We start from the raw sequence: 19,036 nt of genomic DNA on the forward strand, positions 1-19,036 counted from the left end.
CGACAAAAAAGAGGTCAAAATTTTTTTGAGATTTTTTTTAAATTTTTTATAGATTTTTTTTTCTTCCAATTACTTATTGTAAAGAAAACGTAATAACTTTTAAACTAAGCGGTATATCCTGATAAAATAAAAACAGTAATAATGCTAAATAACAGGCGATACTAAAAAAATACATAAAATACACAATGAATGCCAAGAAATAATTTATTATTATTATAATTTAAAATAATACTATGAACATTACGAATACTTGATAATATCATGTTTACGATAGTTAAATAAATAAAATGGTAAATGTGTCAGAAATTAAATATGAAATGCATCAAATTGTGTCTACTAATCTGTAGAATCTATCATTATTTTATCATGGTAAACAAGGTTATTGAAAATTTTACAAAACTGAAATGACATATTTTGTAGTATGTGTGTTTTATAAATAAAACAGTAAATAATTTTATTATGCTCGTTGTTGTCTCGTCCTCGATGATGAAAGATAACTAGTGTAGTCCCGGCTTACATCCTCTGGCGTCACACAATTTTAAAGCTAAAATAAAATATTTCTGAACGCAGTCGTACCTAGGTCCCACCACGCCATCTATACCTGTCAACTCATTCGGTTTTCCGTGTTTAATGGCGTCACGTTTGCGGTCGTGAAAAATTTGTTATTTATAGTGTTTTTTGTACTGAATATTCGAAATAATGGAAATAAAAAGGAAAGGAGAACATAAACTTCCTCTACTGAAAAAGATTCGACGGTTGGAAAAGAAAATAATCAGTTTACCGGAATCCGATGACGAAGGTGAGGTTATGAAAAAATGAAGAATCTGTTCGAGGCTCTGGTTTATTGGTAATAAACTTACTTATAGCAACCATGGGGGTGTTCTGTGGGAACACACGAGGTTGGCGATATAAGTAGAGCACTTTTTTTGCGGCGATGTACGCATTTGTTGCATGACGCAATATGGCGGCAAGGCACGCTACGACAAAACAATACTTGTCTATTTATGCAACCACTGGGGTGTTCTGTGGGAACACACACGGTTGGCAATAATTACCAAGGGCATTCTTCGGGAATGCACACAACTTTTATGCATGACAAGCTATGCAACTATGTTTTCTATGACGGACGCACACGTTGTCGGCAAACCTCGATGCATCCGGAGGGAATGCATGTAAATTTCGCGGTACAATGCAGCACAGTACCGGGAGCTTCCATTCAATAGTGTTTCTTTTACAGTTAAGGAGATTGAAGGTGAAATTGAAAGTGAAAATGAGAATGATCATCCTGAAACAGAATTCCTTGAGGATCTTATCCTTGACGAGGATTACAACAAAAAGGAGGAATTAGGGGATGAAGTACTGAATATACTAGGAGTGGCTCCCGCTCCAACCCCTAAGAATGCACTTCTGCTCAAACAAATTGCTGAGAGATGGTGCGAGATCCTGGAGAAAGGACTGAAAAAAGATGAAAAAGAAACAGTTACAAAAGACAATCCAGCCTTCCAGAATGTACTCAAGATGTGTGCTCAAAAACATAATAAGGAAGTTGCCGCTGCTCTAAATGACAGGGCTAAGAGAAGGGATCAAGTAATTGAAACCCGACAGAAACAAATGTCCACAGCCTTGGCCTGTGTAGGCCATGCTGTACAGATGTGTATCGGAGATCATTAACAAATAAAACTGTATTAAGAAGCTGAATGAAGCGGGTTAGCAGCTAAGTTTTTCTATATGTTCCGGAAACCAATTGATGTAGAAACTTGGCACTCTCAACAATAAAAAATAACAATCTAAGGACTCATTACTTGAAACTGAGAATGGAGATTATTTGTTTGGTAATAATCTGATTGAAAAAATAAAAACTGCAAGGGCAGTTCAATAATCATGAAAGGAATTATTAAAGGTGATAGTGAATGAGAAAAAGAAGAACTTCATAAGGTGACCTGAAATCAGTGCTAAGAACGAGAACAATCGTGCTTCAAACTGGTGGGGCCCTCCTCGGATGTGATCACAGAGGTTCCAGAGGTCAGGCGGGCCGACATACAATCGTCAAAACCAGCCAGCAAGGAGACGAGAGTAAAAATAATGCTAAGGTAGGCAGAATCAGGTTTTATTCTTAACAATTGGAAGCAAATCACTAGTGATCCTGTGATATTATATTGTGTCCAGGGTTATAAATAATTACCTCAACAGGGGTCTCTACCCCTAAACAATAATTTGCTATTGGTAAACCAACGGCAGATTAAATTAAAATTTAAATTGTTACTCAGTACTAATGCCATTGAAACATGATGGTTACAAGTGATCGATTCTGTTCTCCAGTCTTTGTTATAAGAAACCAAATGGTACCTATGTTTCATTTTGAATTTGAAAAACTTAACACTTTTGTGAATACTGAACATTTTAAACTAGAGGATTATCGCACAGTATGTAAGCTTATACAGAATAATTATTACCTATTTAGTAACTTTAGATCACAAAGATGCATAATATTACCTGACTAATATAAATGACTGTTGTTAAAAAGTATTTAGGTAAAGTATTTATTTATTTTTATGAAGGAAAACATTACTAGGTAAATGTTGTTGGACTTTAGAAAATTACAGCAAATTACAGCTGCTCTATGAGAGAAAAGTTGCATTTCAATTATTTATAATTGACAATTATCTGGGTATCGGTAAAGACTATATTATGTTTTAATAATATGAACATGATTTTAGATCTTATCCACATAAAGTTTTATTGTTAACAAAGAAAAGTGTGATCTGATTCTCAAACAGTAACGTTAACTTCAGTAAGGCTTCTTTAATACAGTACAAATGACATTAATGTATATTATCTAACTAAAAGAAAGTAAATTCTTTAAATTGATTAAAGAGTTATAGTCAAAGGTGATGTTCACAATAAGTTCATGTGCCAAGTAAGCTTGAAGCTATATGTCTAGCCATAAAATATGGTATTTTATACACCAAATAATTAACTAAAATTTCTTGCAGTTAAAAAGTTTAATGATAAAAATGGATACAAAATTTCTTTTAACAATCAATGTAGAGAGGCGGAGCAATAGTGTAAATGAATCTAAGAATACTATTAGAAAAAATACTTAAATATCCGAGATATTTAGTGATGCTTCTATGACAGTATGGGGAGCTTCATGTGGTACAAGTCTTACAGGCATAGTATGGTCAGAGGACAAACTAGGCTCTCATATAAATGCTCTTGAGTTAAAAGCTGCCTGCATCAAAGTTAACAAAATACCAAATACTTCTTAGAATAGACAATGTTACTGCTATCCATATGTATAAACAGACTAGGTGGTATTCAATATCTACATTTACATAGCCTTGCAAAACAAATATGGCAATGGTGTGAATTAAGAGATATTTATAATCAGTTTATGTACATAAACACCAAAATTAATGTAAGTGCAGTTTTTTGAATCAAGGAAACCACCAGGTAACATAGAGTGGGAAATTAATTACATTTTGAACAAATAACTTCAACCTTAGGAACACCATCCATAGATCTCTTCGCAACAAAGACTAACAAGAAATGTCATTGTTTTGTATCACCGCGTCCTGACCTGGATGCATTTGCAATTGATGCATTTACACTTTGTTGATATCAACTGAAGTTTCATATTAATTTCCAACATGATCCTTAAAACCGTGGAAAAAATAGTTTTCAGATAAAGGGCATAGGGGTAGTTCCATATTGGAACACCATATTATGTTCATGAGATAGCTAGTTCACAAACCATCAATTTTGAAACTTACTAAAGATTTACTTATATTACAAAATTCCAAAGAACCACACCCTGTGCACAAGAACCTAGACTGATGGCAGGAGTATTATCAGGCAGGCCTTCATAAAATCTGGACTCAGTGAGATTATGAGATCCGAGATCATGTCAGTTTCTATATCTGTTAATACATTAAAACAATACCAACCATGTATTGTAGCATGGACTAAGTATGCACAAGAATTATGGCTATCAACAAATAAGCCAAGCTTTCCAGATGTCATTACTTATTTAACTAAAAAGTTTCATGAGGTATTGTCATAAGGTAGTTTGAATTATATTAGATCAGCATTGTCATTAATTTTATAGGTACTCACCTCGACGAAACAGATGAAAATATCAAAAGATTGTTTAAAGGATTCTTTAAGTTAAGACCTAGTGCTCCTAAATATAATGATACATGGGATGTATCCACAGTTCTTAAGTATAGGTATTGAAATGGAATATAAAAATAGACTGCTATATTGTAATTTTAGCCACATGTGAATGCGAACATTAAATTTAATTGAAATAAACAACATAGTTATTAAGGATGATTGTGTAACAATTAAAATTGATAAATTAAATTAAAATTAATAAATTAATCAAGACCTCTGGTCAAGTCTGATACGTGTCAGTCATTTACATTACCTTTCTTTAGGGATAAAGTAGAGATGTCCTGCTCAAGCACTTAGTGATTAGTTTGGTGCAATAAAACATCTTAGAAAACCACACAAAAAGGTTTCCTCCAGCACAATCAGCTGTTGGATAGAGAAGTGCATGACAGAAAGTGGTATAGACACATCAATCTTTACCATACATTCATAGCATTAGGCACGCTACAACATCTGCAATGTTTAAAAAAAAAAAAAAAAAAAAAAGTGATGATATTGATGTTATACGGAGAACAGCTGCTTGGTCTGGGGAATCCACAAACAGTATTTTGAAGGTATTACAATAGACTCATTATAAATAATAGTTACTTTGCAGTGAACATTTTTAGAAATTAATAATTTTATATGAATGCTATTTAGCTCATAAGAAAAATATGTCTGATTAAGTAGTGATAAGGGTATAGTGATAATTAATGAAAGTTTGAATAAAACAATACTTTATTTACTTGAACATATTTGTTTAATTTTACAATTTGAACATGTTTGTTTAATTTTACAATTTGAACATGTTTGTTTAATTTTACAACTTTTATCTTTGAACATCTACACTAGTTATCTTTCATCATCGAGGACGAGACAACAACGAGCATAATTAATAGTCAAACGAACTTACCTGTACGTGAAGTTCGACTGTAATTATGCGAAGTTGTTGTCTCGTCCGAAGATGATGAGTCCCACCCAAACCCTTGGTTATTGTAATAATTAAGAGTAAGTAATTACAAAACGCCCCAGTTGTAAAATTAAACCTAATTACTTTAAACTTGAATGAGTTGACAGGTATAGATGGCGTGGTGGGACCTAGGTACGACTGCGTTCAGAAATATTTTATTTTAGCTTTAAAATTGTGTGACGCCAGAGGATGTAAGCCGGGACTACACTAGTTATCTTTCATCATCTTCGGACGAGACAACAACTTCGCATAATTACAGTCGAACTTCACGTACAGGTAAGTTCGTTTGACTATTAATTATCAATTATTAACATTATAATTAATTTGACCCAACTACCTACTCAATGATATTATATAAAATTATAATATCATTGCAACTACTATAATATGTAATACTTTAAGTACTTATAATATTTTATATTTTGTAGATCGTAAGTAAGAAAACTTTGAGATGTGTAATTTTTGTGTTGATATTTGAACCTTTGAAACAATTATTTTTAAAGAAAATTTTGTAGAAAACTGTAAACTGTAAAACTATGTAAAGTAAAATTTGAATGAGAATTTAAAAAGTGATGTAAATTATTTTCACATACTTTGTGTATTTCTAACATTTACTTTAAATTTAAATATTGACTGTTTTGTTAATTTGGAAGTAATGAAATGTTTTACAACATCTAAATATTTAATTAATACTGTAACATCATTAAAAATCTGTTTTTCTGTTTATGTTTGATAATCTAAAAATCATCCTATTCAAATATCAGTTTATGTGGAATTTTCTAAATTAGTCAACTCATTTATGTATTTCTTTTTCTCTAAAAATATGAATGTTTAAAAAAAAAAATTGTGGTCTGTATATTGTGTAAACTTTTGGACTTTTTTTATGTTCAATTACTTTTTACAATTATGGTTTGTAATGAAAATTATGATCATTTGAAATTAGATTTTTTTCTCGGATTTTAATGTATTTAATGTATTTTGATATTTTGTTTTGAACTGTTGTAACTAAATTTAATATTTGACGTTGCTGCGTAAACTGACACACACAATATACTCGCATCGCACAGTATAAACTACTTCCATTGACAACTCCCGGTCCCCACATTACACACACACACACGCACGCACGCACGCACGCACGCACGCACGCACGCACGCACGCACGCACGTACGCACGCACGCACGCACGCACGCACGCACGCACGCACGCACGCACTCACACACACACACACACACACACACACACACACACACACACACACACACACACACACACACACACACACACACACACACACACGTAAAGTAACAATCACCACTGTGGTCTAGTGGTAAGACCACCTATTTAGGACAGCCAATTCCTCGGTTTAGGATTCCAGGTGAAGCTCGCTGATCATCCGTCAGTTTCCATCAGGTCAGATGAAGGGCAAGAGCTTCCTCGTTGTGGATAAAAAAATGTTCTGTTCAGTTATTGTCTCTAAATGTGTTCTACGTAACGTAAACTTAGGGGATTGCAAACATTAACTTAACTGAGAGGGACGACAACAGACAGGTCTTTAAAAGGTTTTAATATTGTTCATCAAAATTTACAAGGCCTGGCTGGCAAAGAATTAGAATTAGAATTGTTTTTAAAAAAGTACAATGTCCACGTATTATGCATAACAGAACATTGGCTTAAAAAATATGAATTAATGTTTTATATAGGTAATTATAAAGTTTGCAGTTCGTTCACCAGGGAGTCGGCTATTAGAGGGGGGTCACTCATACTATTAAATAACCAATTTATATGCAAAGAAAGGAAAGATATTGTCTCACTCTCAGTCGAACGAACTATTGAGCTTGCGTGTGCAGAGCTAGAGCAGTATATAATTGTAAGTGTGTACAAGCCCCCATCTGCAAATTACCAATTATTCGAATCCACTATGGAGGAAGTCTTAAAAAAGGTATTTAAATCAAATAAGAAAGTGGTTGTATGTGGAGATTTTAATATAGATTTATTAGATAATACTCAATATAAAATAAGATTCTTAAACCTGTTTAAATCTTTTAACTTATTAAACCTCTTCAATGAGCCTACTAGAATCACTCCAACATCAGCTACTTGCTTAGATAATATTTTTTGTAACTGTAATATTCAAAGTAAATCAATAATATTTTTTATTTTTTTATTTAACAACTTAAAGACTTAACTTAATTGCCTTAGTTCAGATCATAGTGGACAATTGGCCACATTTGAACACCATCATGTCCCTAGTACAGTGGATGTTGTTTGTAGGCCAATAACAACTAACCGAATTGACAAATTCAAGAAAAACATTTGTGATAGTATTGATAAACTTATAATAAATGACAATAATGTTGATCGAATGTATGAGGATCTATTCAGTGTAGTGAGTGATGAGTTCAAAACCACATTCCCACAGAAAAAGATCCGAATAAATTCGATAAAATGTAAATTTGACGACTGGGGACTTAAAGCTGATACGCAAGATCCGAATGTTATAGAATACGTTAAAAATTACTCGAAAATATTTAAAAAGGTTTGTGTGGCTGCTAAATCGAATCATCTTCGAGACATGATTTTAAATTCTAATAATAAAGCTAAGGCTACTTGGAACATAATAAATAAACAAACATGTAAAAATAAATCGAAGGATAACACCTTCTCACTGAAAGTCGGAAATGAAGTTGTATATAGATATAATACAGTAATTAAAACCTTCAGAGAATTGAATATGAAAAAAACCGAGGACCTTTGGGGAATCTCTGTCAGTATAATTGGGACAATTATTGACACCATAGCTCCTCACCTTGCATTCATTTTTAACACATGCATTGATCATGGTTGCTTTCCTAGTTTAATGAAATTAAGTAAAATAATCCCATTGTTCAAGGCTGGTGATAAATGTGACCCCTCTAATTTTCGGCCGATTTCTATTTTACCAGTACTTAGCAAAATTTTTGAGAAAATTATATTTCATCAACTTCTTTCTCATTTTATTTTCAACAAATTACTTCACAATAAACAATTTGGTTTTTACCAAAGGTAGAAGTACTACTGACGCTGGAGTAGCACTACTGAAACACGTCTTTGATGCTTGAGAGAGTAAAAAAGACGCTGTTGGTATTTTTTGTGACCTTTCAAAAGCGTTTGATTGTGTAGACCACCAAACCTTACTAAAAAAATTGCGACATTATGGTGTTTCGGATGAGGCACTTGATCTGTTGAACTCGTATCTCACAGGCAGAAAGCAAAAAGTTTGTATTAATGGAACTGAGTCTTCTGGAGCACCTCTTACCATGGGTGTGCCGCAGGGATCGATATTGGGACCTTTGCTATTTCTTATTTATATTAATGACCTTCCCTACTTTGTAAAAGATCTATGTGATATTGTGTTATTTGCTGATGACACATCTCTCATTTTCAAAGTTGATAGAGGTAAAGTAAACCTTGATGATATAAATGACACACTCTCACAGGTTTTGCATTGGTTTACTGTTAACAACTTATTGTTAAATGCAAACAAAACTAAGTGCATTAAATTTACCTTACCTAATGTGAGGCAGGTTCCCACACAATTGATGGTGAAGAATGAACCATTAAATAGCATAAGTTCCACAACATTCTTGGGAATCACTTTAGATTCTAAACTTCAGTGGGGTCCTGATATTGAAACCTTGTCAGCGAGGCTCAGTTCAGCTGCTTTTGCAGTGAGAAAGATAAGGCAATTAACTGACATTGAAACGGCAAGGCTAGTTTATTTTAGCTATTTTCACAGTATAATGTCATACGGCATATTATTGTGGGGCTCAGTTGCGGACATTGAAACTGTGTTTGTTCTGCAGAAGAGAGCAGTGCGGGCCATTTATAACCTTGGACCCCGATTTTCCTTGAGAGAATTCTTTAAGGAGATTAATATACTGACAGTAGCTTCACAGTTCATTTATGAAAACCTTTTATATGTTCGCAAAAATATAGAGCAATTTACTAGAAAGAGTGATTTACACAAGTTCAATACAAGAAACAAAAATAAACTTGCCGTTCCAAATTTCAGACTGCACAAGATTGGTAATTCATTTATGGGGAAATGTATTAAACTTTTCAATAAATTACCACAAACTGTTGTAGAATTGCCCATTCATAAATTTAAAGCACATATCAAAAGCACCTTAATGAAAAAGGGCTACTATAAAGTTGATGATTATATAAAAGATAAAAATGTTTGGAATGTTTAACTACCTAGCTCGCATCAATACTTATGACTATAATATTTTGTATATTTTAAAGACTGTAAACCCTTGAAAAGGAGGCTGACAATAGTGACTGAGTTTCTTGCGCTGCTTCTTCTCAGCACTGGCCCATTTATTGTCCCGAAGCAGTGGTAGGGTTAATATTGGGACGTGTAAAAGTGCTTTCTAAAAGCCTATTTGCAAAAATAAATGAATTTTATGAATTTTATTTTATTTTATTAACATTAACATTAACTTTTTTCGCCAGATGGCGCTCGCCAAGTAAACATCAATCAAAGTACGCTGTTGTAACAAACTTAATTTATAAAAACCATTTTCATTACAATGAAAAATGAAATGATTGACTTCACTAAGTCGTTAAACTCGACCACGGACGAGATCGCTGCTTTTCGGCAGGAAGTAGCCGACATAAAAAGTCAAATGAAGGAAATGGACAGATGCAAAGCTGAAGTTATCGAACTACGCGCCGAAGTGACTGAACTGCGTCAGGTTATAGCCGCAAAGGAACAACGAACCTTTCTTAAAGACGTGGAGATCACTGGAATTACAGAAAATAGTACAGAAAACCTGCAACAACTTGTAAGCGTGGTGTCCGCTAGCCTTGGTGTCGAATTGGACCCCCGTGACATCGACGACATCAGGCGTATAGGACCCCGAGGTGGTGCAAGTGCGTCAGACCGCCCCAGACCCATTGTAGTCTCGATGACGCGCCGCGCGCCGCGAGACCAGCTGCTGCGCGCGGCCCGCGTCCGGCGGGGCCTCACTACCGACAAGCTGAACCTTCAGGGCACCCCGCGCCGTGTTTTTCTGAATGAACATCTGACGAAAGAAAATAGAATACTCTTCAGTAAGGCTAGAAAGCTGGGCAATGAACTACGTTTTAAATTTGTCTGGACGTCAAACGGCAATATCTTCATGCGTCGCACCGAGACAAGCTCTGTTCTCCACGTTAAATCTTTAGCAGTCCTGGAGAAACTAGAGGTCCAGAACAGACCCTCTTTAGCCCCTATGGAGCCTCTAAACTGTTCCTAACAAACGTATAACAATTGTTACTCTTGCTTACTTCCTACTACTTACCTCGGCCTCCTGGCTGTTATTACCTTTATTTTTTAATTGTTATTTATTAAGAAACACTCTCAATTTTAACTCAATACTTTTAATGTATAGATTATTTGTTGTGCCACAAGTTACTCTTACTAATTTAACTCGTTTTTGCTTAGAACTTTATTAGAATTTTGTCAATATTGCTGCGAAACATCAATTTATAAACACACTTCACTGCTTTCTAAAACTGTTTAGATTAAACTGCTACCGGCGCTCTCTTCTGACAGCTGACCTTGTTAATTCTGCTTACTCAACTCTTTATTTTATGAAAACTATTCCTAATAATGGGTAATTTAGACCTAATTGCTGATATTGATAAAATTCCTGATATCCCATGTTATGAACTGATCGACCCAGAGTCATGTGGCGCTGTAATCACCCCTACATTTAATTTTACCGTACTAACTATGAATATCAGAAGTATCGCTAAAAATCTCGACGCTTTCTTGGTTTACCTCCACAGGTTAAATATTAATTTTGATGTCCTAATTCTAACTGAGTGCAGACTTGACGAATCTACTATAATTGAAAAAATTCCTGGGTATAACTCCTACTCAACCAAACACAATATTAACCAAAATGGAGGTGTAGTTGCATTTGTTAAGTCCACATGGCCTGCTGTAGTGATGGAGCCATTTTTCAGTGAGGCATGTTGTCTATCAATAACCATTGACAATCAGTTTACAATCCTAGGAATATATAGATCGCCATCCTTCAGAAACATTAATAACTTTCTGTTCTCACTGGACGAATTTCTCGGTACTACGAAAGACCAGCGATGTATCATTGTGGCCGGTGATATTAATATCGACATTAGGGTGTCCCTTATTTTTCAAAGTTTTAAATTTGTAACGTATAGGTCTTAGTTTTGTTTGTTTGCCTCTAAAACACTCGGAAATAAATTTTTACCTTATTTGGAGTACGATAACCCGTGCCGACTAGCATCGAAACATGTTGCGGGGCAGTAGCGGTGCGTATTCGCGGTATTTGTCATTTGTTCTCAAGTAATATCGTGAATAACACCTATTGTTTGACATTTTGAAGATGGCTGTGGAATTAAGAAGCAATAAAAAAAGTATTTTCTTAGTCGGGGACGTAAATTTATCAAATAATAGGCACAAAGTTGCCGTTAATCGTCAAGTTTTTGCAGTATTTTTTAACATATTTGGCGAAGTTAATTAAATGTTATTGGAAGCTCTAATCTCATCATTCGGGAGTGTATTATATTTTGGGAAAAGCTATAAATCCTACCAGAGCCTAACTGTGTAAAAAAACTTGTGTATCTTCACCATGCTTGGAGGGAGTTGCAAGAAAAAATATTTAAAAAAATCAAGATTTATAAGCGCCGCGGTGAGGAGGATTTAAAAACAAATAAAACCAAGGCGTCCAGAGTGTTAAGGTGTAGACAAAAAGTTAGTTAAGAAAGTAGAAAGTGCAAGACAAAGAAAATTAAATAAATAAAAAATAGAGCAAATATGTATGTTTCGGAGGTTTATCGTCATCTCTTACTACGCAAGATTCTATACAAACGCAAGGACATCACGACCAGCTTACCAGCTCTGAGGAAAGCCTTAAGGAACTCTTGACATCCACTTTCCAAAAGGTATATGAGAGTGTTGATAAATTGATTTCCAAGGCAGCCCTGAGCAAGTTTAGTCAACATCTTTGGTACTTCATATCAGAAGAAATTGCCGTTTTATAAATCTTTGATGATGAAGGTAATGAACAAACACCGTCAATATTGTAGTAAAAGTACAAAGAGAGAGTATGTATGATTCTGGGAAGAGATACATTCCATCTGAAGAAGGTATGATTATTTCCATGGTAAATAGGACTTTGTACTAATTTTTTATCCTGTTTTAATGAGTTGATAATAATACTGCCTTATTTATTGTTGCTGGAAAACCATTGAGTGGTTTTGTGTCTGTCAAGCAAGAGTATAAATTTATTTTCTCGATTGAAAATTGATAAGAATTTCCCCCTAAGACACATTTCTATATGAGATAAAGATGTTGCCTATTTAAAGGCAAAAAAGTGCTTTCTTTAAGGGTAGTTAATGATACAGCTGAAAGAGCTATAAAGCTTTTGCAAGATTTTCATGGTTTGATCAAAGTCAAAGTCAAAGTCAAAATTTCTTTATTTGTTTAGACTAATAAATATTTCTTACAAATCGTCATTTTGCTCTTAAGGAGCCTCTACATGTCTCATAATCTTTTTACCCTACCAGCGCTTCGAGACCAACATTTGGCAAGTGCTGATAAGAAGCGCCGCAACAAACTCAGTCACTACTGTCACGATCATGATCACTGCAAAGGAAGAGCAAAAGCTTTTTTTGCTTCTCAAAAGTAAAATATATTGTCTGATCTGTAATGTTATCTTCTTTTTATAAATATTTTATAAAAATTAAATATTTTAATTGATTTAGCTACTTAATAAAAGGGGTAAAACCAGCATTTTTCAAAATCTTCAGAGCTCGGTCGGCACGGGTTAATGTTGACGTAGGAAGATGAAATTTTATATTTAAGTATGTCTGAGTAGTACGAAAAGAAATAGGGGGTATGCATTTCAATATCTAAAAAAAAATTTTTTTTCGGCCATATAAGGGACACCCTAATCGACATCCTCGGTTCAGAATCAACTGATTACCTGTGCTGCTACACAGAGCATGGTCTGGAAGCTGCTATCAGAAAACCTACTCGATTAGATGCCTGTCTCGATCACATCTTCGTTAAAACAAAAACCAAAGCCATCGGTGTTGTATGCGACGCTAATATCACCGATCACAGGATCGCCATGCTTGCTCTTACAACCAAAACCAAGCATCCCAGCAATGGTCAAGCCAGGTTTAGAACTATTACAGACTACACCGGAGTTTGCAAACACTTGGAGGAAGTAGACTGGAACCCATTATATTCTATGACTAACGTCAATGAAGCTATGGATGCGTTCATGGCAAAGATCAATGAATCAATTAAACTGAACTCCAAAACAGTTCAATTAAGTCGTTCAAGATTCGTCATCAGGCCGTGGATGATCCCCGGCCTGCTTAGGTGCTCACGGCACAAGGATAGGCTCCACGCTAAACTTAAACAAAATCCAAATGATGAAATCTTAAGTATTTCATATCGTAGGTATAGAAACTTCTACGTTGACATAATAAGAAAGGTAAAGCTAGCTTATGAGAGGGAAGAACTCTTAAAAAACAGCAAAGATTCTAGGCTTCTCTGGAAATCTATAAAGAAAACTTACAACTCTAAATTTAATCAGCAATCGAACGACCTAATTTCAGATAAAAATACCCAGATAGCAAGCGAACTTGCTGCAAACATGATTTTTATTTGAAATTAGATTGTCACGTCAAATATGACAAATCAAGTTTGTGGCAATATTGCTGTAAGCTTTTTGATTTAGGTATGATGTTTCAAGGCTTTTTTAATTTTGAAGCAAGTTTGCATTTTGCGCTATGTTTCAAAGATGAAGTATCAAGTTTGTTTTTTGTTTGTTACAAACTTGCGTTAAACTGTCATACGCATGGAGCACATAATCAGTGTTGCCAGAAGGTTACTTTTGTAACCTTTTAGGTTACTTTTGAACTGCATTGGTTACACTAATGAAAAGGTTACTTTTAGGTGATTTTTCAGAAATTGTAGAATTAACTTTTACAGGTTATTCAGTAAAAATATTAATAGTGACAATTTAAAAATTATGTCATAAACTGCATTTAAACATGAATTTGATTTATTATTTGTTAAAGACAATGAGTTTTAGCAAATGTTTTTTTGATAATAAAACGCAAATCCATCTTTTCGGTCTTCATGGAATGGTCAAAATTTCGAATTTAGGTAAACATGAACCATCCATGAACAACCTTACACAATCGCTCCGCACCCCCCCCCCCCCCCCCCCCCGTATGAAGGTTACTTTTTATTTAAAAAGGTTACATTTTTTTATATTTCTGGTAATTTCTGACAAGACCCGACTGGCAACACTGCAAATAATCACTAGTGGTATAACATACTATAACATACGCCAACGTCACTCGCCCGAAGCCATAAAAAAGAAAACAAAAACTTCCGGTTCCGGAAGAAAAAACAGCCAAGTGTTTTGCACTTTTGCAGCATACTCTCTAATCTGTGTTTTGCAGTGCACAAAATCAGTGGTAGAACGTAGAACCTACAAGTTTTTTTGTTTTGCACGGTGTTTTATTTAATAAACGCTTCTGTTGTGCGAATTGGACGCGTGACGTGCTGAAGATTAAAGGTTAGTTCATTTATTTTTACTTTTACAAACAGAATTAATGATAATATGTAGTTCATATCTATCCCTTAAACCTTATTTACCTACTTTCAAACCCAGGCAACGTGTTCCAAGTGTTCCTAACCCTAAATAGTTCCTGCATGTTCGATCCTGTTTAGTTATGCATATTACTCAATATCTATTTCTAATTATCTATGTGTAACAGAAAGGTGTTATTGTAAGTTGTAAATGTACATCGTGGACCCTGTCTTGCACTGCAATTGGAAAATAATACATAAATAGAACGTCTAAAATTAACAAATAACCTCAAATAAAATAAATTAATTGCTGTACAGTGACTGACATTGATGGAAAAGTCATAGTTTTTCCTTTCAATAATTATCATGTTGCTATGAAAATGCTACACTCATAGCACTTCAAAATTGTAAATGTAAATATAAAATACCCCCTAAACATCCTATCCACCTTATCATGTACTTTTATCCTACCTCGTTTAATTCTTAAAATTGTTAGTTATGTCTTAGCAAAGGTAACATAAATTTCCTCCTACATACCTATCTATTATTATATAATATAATTATAATTAATAGTGTTATTTGGTTTCAGACTTTGCATAATGGAATCAAAAAAATTTTTTTTGGTTACATTTTTAGATGAAGATGATGCTCCTGGCATAGTTTCATCAAAGTGGTTAAGATACCAACACTTGTTATTACCCTAATGTATGCACTGAAGAAATCAAAAACAAACTTGAAGAAGATGCCTGCACCTGAAGCAACATGGTCACAATATCAAATAAAAATACTTAAAAGTTATGGTAAAATAATTTTCTTTATTTTTGTATTGCTAAGTTATAACTAGATTTTACTATTGTGAGACTTTTTTATTTATTTCAGAAACTTATGGCGAAGCACGATTACATTTAAAAAAAGCGGAAGAAACCTGAAATTTGGACTCAGACGAAGCAGAAAATGATGTTACAAATGAAGTTACAGTGGACATAATGTCTGCTGTAAATTACCCAGTCACCTCCGGTTCTAAAGAGGCCAAGCAAACACAACTCAAAGCTGTTAACTGCCAATCAGGTAACAGGTTTTTATAACATGCAATGAGCTTCTCTCGTCAAAGATGCAATGCGACAAAATTTCATATTTTCACTTGTTTTAGTTATGACTTTTCCATGTTTTTTTATTTGTTACAGAGTGCATTACAAACAAGCAATATGCTATACAGCAGAGTCATATGATTCAGATTGTGTCAGACCTAGCTAACCAAATGGCTGAAATCAATAGAAAATTGGATTTACCGTTAGCTAGGTCCGAAGAAACATTTTCACCAACAGATGACAATGCAGGTCTTTCAGAACTTTTGGCAAGTCTACCAGTAAAGATATTGCAAGTTTTAATAATTTCGATGACCATTTAAAAATAAACAAGAATACAGGCAATAGTATGTATAAATTAAATACTTAAACACAGGGCAAATTTTATTATTCTATGAAAACATTCTAATGCTACTTTAATTAAATTTCAGATGTCATTTTTGTCTGGTATTGGCGGCAGAAATGTAAGAAGTCTTACGACTAATATGTTGAGACGAATAATTCTAGATGATGTAGCCGAGTTGTATTCGTTAACTGGGAAACAGATGAAAAATTCGAATAAAAAGTCATTTATGAGTACAGAAACCTATAAATTAATCTTTCGTAAGTACCTTTATTTTATTACAAACTTATACAGGGTGTAAATGAATTCATAGGCAACCTTGCAGGGGGTGGCTCAGACCATCATTATGAACTTTTCCTATGACCAATTTTTCCTGTTTTCATACAAAAACTGATCACGAAAATAAAGTTGTTCATAATTATGGTCTGAGCTTCCCCCCTGCAAGGTTGCCAATGAATTCATTTAGATACACCTGTATATCTCTCAATATACCTACTACTATTATTTTCTGAATCATTCGTGTTTGTTAGTGTTAATTATTTCTATTTTATTTTTCAGAAATATGTAGAAAAATCAACGAAGATGTAACTGAAGACAGTCTAAAAGAAATTATAAGTGATTGGCTAAATCAAGCTAAAGTCAGACTTTCAAGAAGGTAAGATTTAATTTATTTACATTAGATGTATTTTATTTTACACTAGCGACCCGCCCCGGCTTCACACGGGTACATGTATTATACATATGTATAAAACAAAGTTGCTGTCGCTGTCTGTTCCTATATACATATGCTTAAATCTTTAAAACTATGCAACGGATTTTGATGCGGTTTTCAACAATAGTTAGAGGGATTTATGAGAAAGGTTATATTATAGAACCCCATACGAATCCGGGGCGGGTCGCTAGTTATACATATATTACATTATTATTACACAAGGGACAGACAGACAGCGACTTTCTTTTATACTATGTACCTAGTGATTTACAAATTTTAGATGTGCTCCTTTCAGAATTTTAACTAATAACCCCTTACCCTTATAGTAGTTTTTAAGGATTACTATAAATATATTTATTTCAGACATAGTTCATAATTTTGTTAGTAGTACAGAAACTTATACAATTAAATGTAAAATAATGTCTTAACCTGTGGTAAATATACTTGTTTCTTTTTGTTTCAGAGCAGAAACACAAAATAAAGAAAAAAACCAATAGCGGCGACCATGAAACCGATTTTTTCTCATTTAAAGTAAGATAAGATAAAAGTATAAATAATAAAAAAATATATGTTATGTTTGTTGTTTTATTTAATGTCAAACATGCATATTCATTGCAAGTTTGTTAAGGCAAACTTACATATTATTTATAGAAGCAGACATAATGCAAGTTTGTTAAGGCAAACTTACATATAATTTATAGAAGCAGACATAATGCAAGTTTGTTAAGGCAAACTTGCATATACTTTATAGAAACACATTAATGCAAGTTTGTCGCTCGGAAACTAGAAAGTTTGATTTAAACTTGCCTCAAGTTTATATACTTGCCATGGCAAATTTGAAACAAAGCTTCATTTTTGATACATCAAACTTACTGCAAGTCAGATTCAAGTTTAAATTGTTATCTGGGTAACCCTAAGGTTTCCTTAAATGAATGTAATGCTTTCTTCTCCGGCGTCGGTCAGTCAAATAACATAATGTCTCAGACTGGAGAAACTGAAGACCATCTAGCTTCCAGAGTTAAGCACACACACTCACCTGCACACTCCTTCTTCATCGACCCAACTGATCAAGATGAAATCCTTGATATGATTGCCCAACTAAAAATTAACAGTGCACCCGGAGTAGACGAAGTCAGTACCGCTCTTGTTAAATGTGCTAGAAGTATTATCTGTGCACCCTTAGAACACATATTCAACTTGAGTTTGGGAACTGGCTGCTTTCCTGCATCCTGGAAGTTTGCTCTGGTAACTCCTATTTACAAAGACGGTCCTAAAGATAAACCGGGTAATTACAGACCTATCTCGTTACTCTGTGTCTTCTCCAAGATGCTGGAGAAAATTGTCAATAACCGCCTGACCAGGTTCATTGAGCAAAACGAGTTACTATCCCCAAGACAATTCGGATTCAGACGCCACAAATCAACCGAAGACGCTGTCACGTTACTCACTGAGATTGTCTCTGGCTCCCTGGATAAGGGCCAGCAAAGTGCAGGGGTTTTCTTGGATTTGGCCAAGGCTTTCGACACCGTGTCCACAAAAATACTGTACCGTAAGTTGGAGGGCTTGGGTGTGAGGGGTCTTGCGCTGGATTGGTTTAAAAGTTACCTTTCTGATAGGCAACAATTTACCAGGGTAGGCCAACTAAGAAGTGATTCTCTACCTATACATTTCGGCGTACCCCAGGGTAGCATACTTGGCCCCACCCTTTTTATTATATACATGAATGATATTCATGATCTACCCCTTTTAAATGCCTTTTAATTACCCTAGACTGTAAATTACAATGGGGCCCCCATATTGCTGCCTTGGCGGGAAGACTTAGTTCAGCTGCCTTTGCGGTGAGAAAGATCAGAAACTTGACTGATGTTGAAACAGCAAGGCTTGTATATTTTAGTTATTTTCATAGTATTATGTCTTATGGCCTTTTACTGTGGGGCTCAGCAGCAGACATAGAATCAATTTTCATTTTACAGAAAAGAGCTGTTCGGGCAATATACGGTCTTAAACCACGTGACTCGCTTAGAGAAGTTTTTAAAGAAATAAATATATTGACTGTGGCTTCGCAATACATATTTGATAACATTATGTATGTCCGTAAACATATACATTTATTTACTAAGAAAAGTGACGTCCACTCATTTAACA

At 34.4% G+C, this 19,036-nt stretch overlaps 2 protein-coding genes and 1 long non-coding RNA gene across 4 annotated transcripts; all 3 read left to right on the plus strand.

Moving 5' to 3' along the window:
* Positions 1 to 467: 467 nt before the first annotated feature.
* Positions 468 to 1,693, plus strand: LOC135086262 (uncharacterized). The gene is made up of 2 exons (XM_063981066.1): positions 468 to 799; positions 1,238 to 1,693. The coding sequence occupies exons 1-2, from the start codon at positions 700 to 702 to the stop codon at positions 1,669 to 1,671; spliced, it is 534 nt and encodes a 177-aa protein (XP_063837136.1). The 5' UTR covers positions 468 to 699; the 3' UTR covers positions 1,672 to 1,693.
* An 8,016-nt stretch (positions 1,694 to 9,709) lies between these two features.
* LOC135086403 (uncharacterized) lies at positions 9,710 to 10,405 on the plus strand. The gene has a single exon (XM_063981134.1). It carries the CDS (start codon positions 9,710 to 9,712, stop codon positions 10,403 to 10,405), a length of 696 nt encoding a protein of 231 aa, XP_063837204.1.
* A 4,101-nt stretch (positions 10,406 to 14,506) lies between these two features.
* Positions 14,507 to 17,465, plus strand: LOC135086258 (uncharacterized). Of its 2 annotated transcripts, none has more exons than XR_010260348.1 (7): positions 14,507 to 14,737; positions 15,341 to 15,551; positions 15,631 to 15,819; positions 15,936 to 16,183; positions 16,268 to 16,439; positions 16,738 to 16,834; positions 17,355 to 17,465. It is a non-coding gene; the product is annotated as an uncharacterized LOC135086258 (long non-coding RNA). The 2 variants fall into 2 exon arrangements; XR_010260349.1 differs by having other exon boundaries at positions 15,388 to 15,551.
* The last annotated feature ends 1,571 nt before the right edge of the window (positions 17,466 to 19,036 follow it).

This window comes from Ostrinia nubilalis, chromosome W, assembly GCF_963855985.1.
Source record: "Ostrinia nubilalis chromosome W, ilOstNubi1.1, whole genome shotgun sequence".
Taxonomy (NCBI): Eukaryota; Metazoa; Arthropoda; class Insecta; order Lepidoptera; family Crambidae; genus Ostrinia; species Ostrinia nubilalis.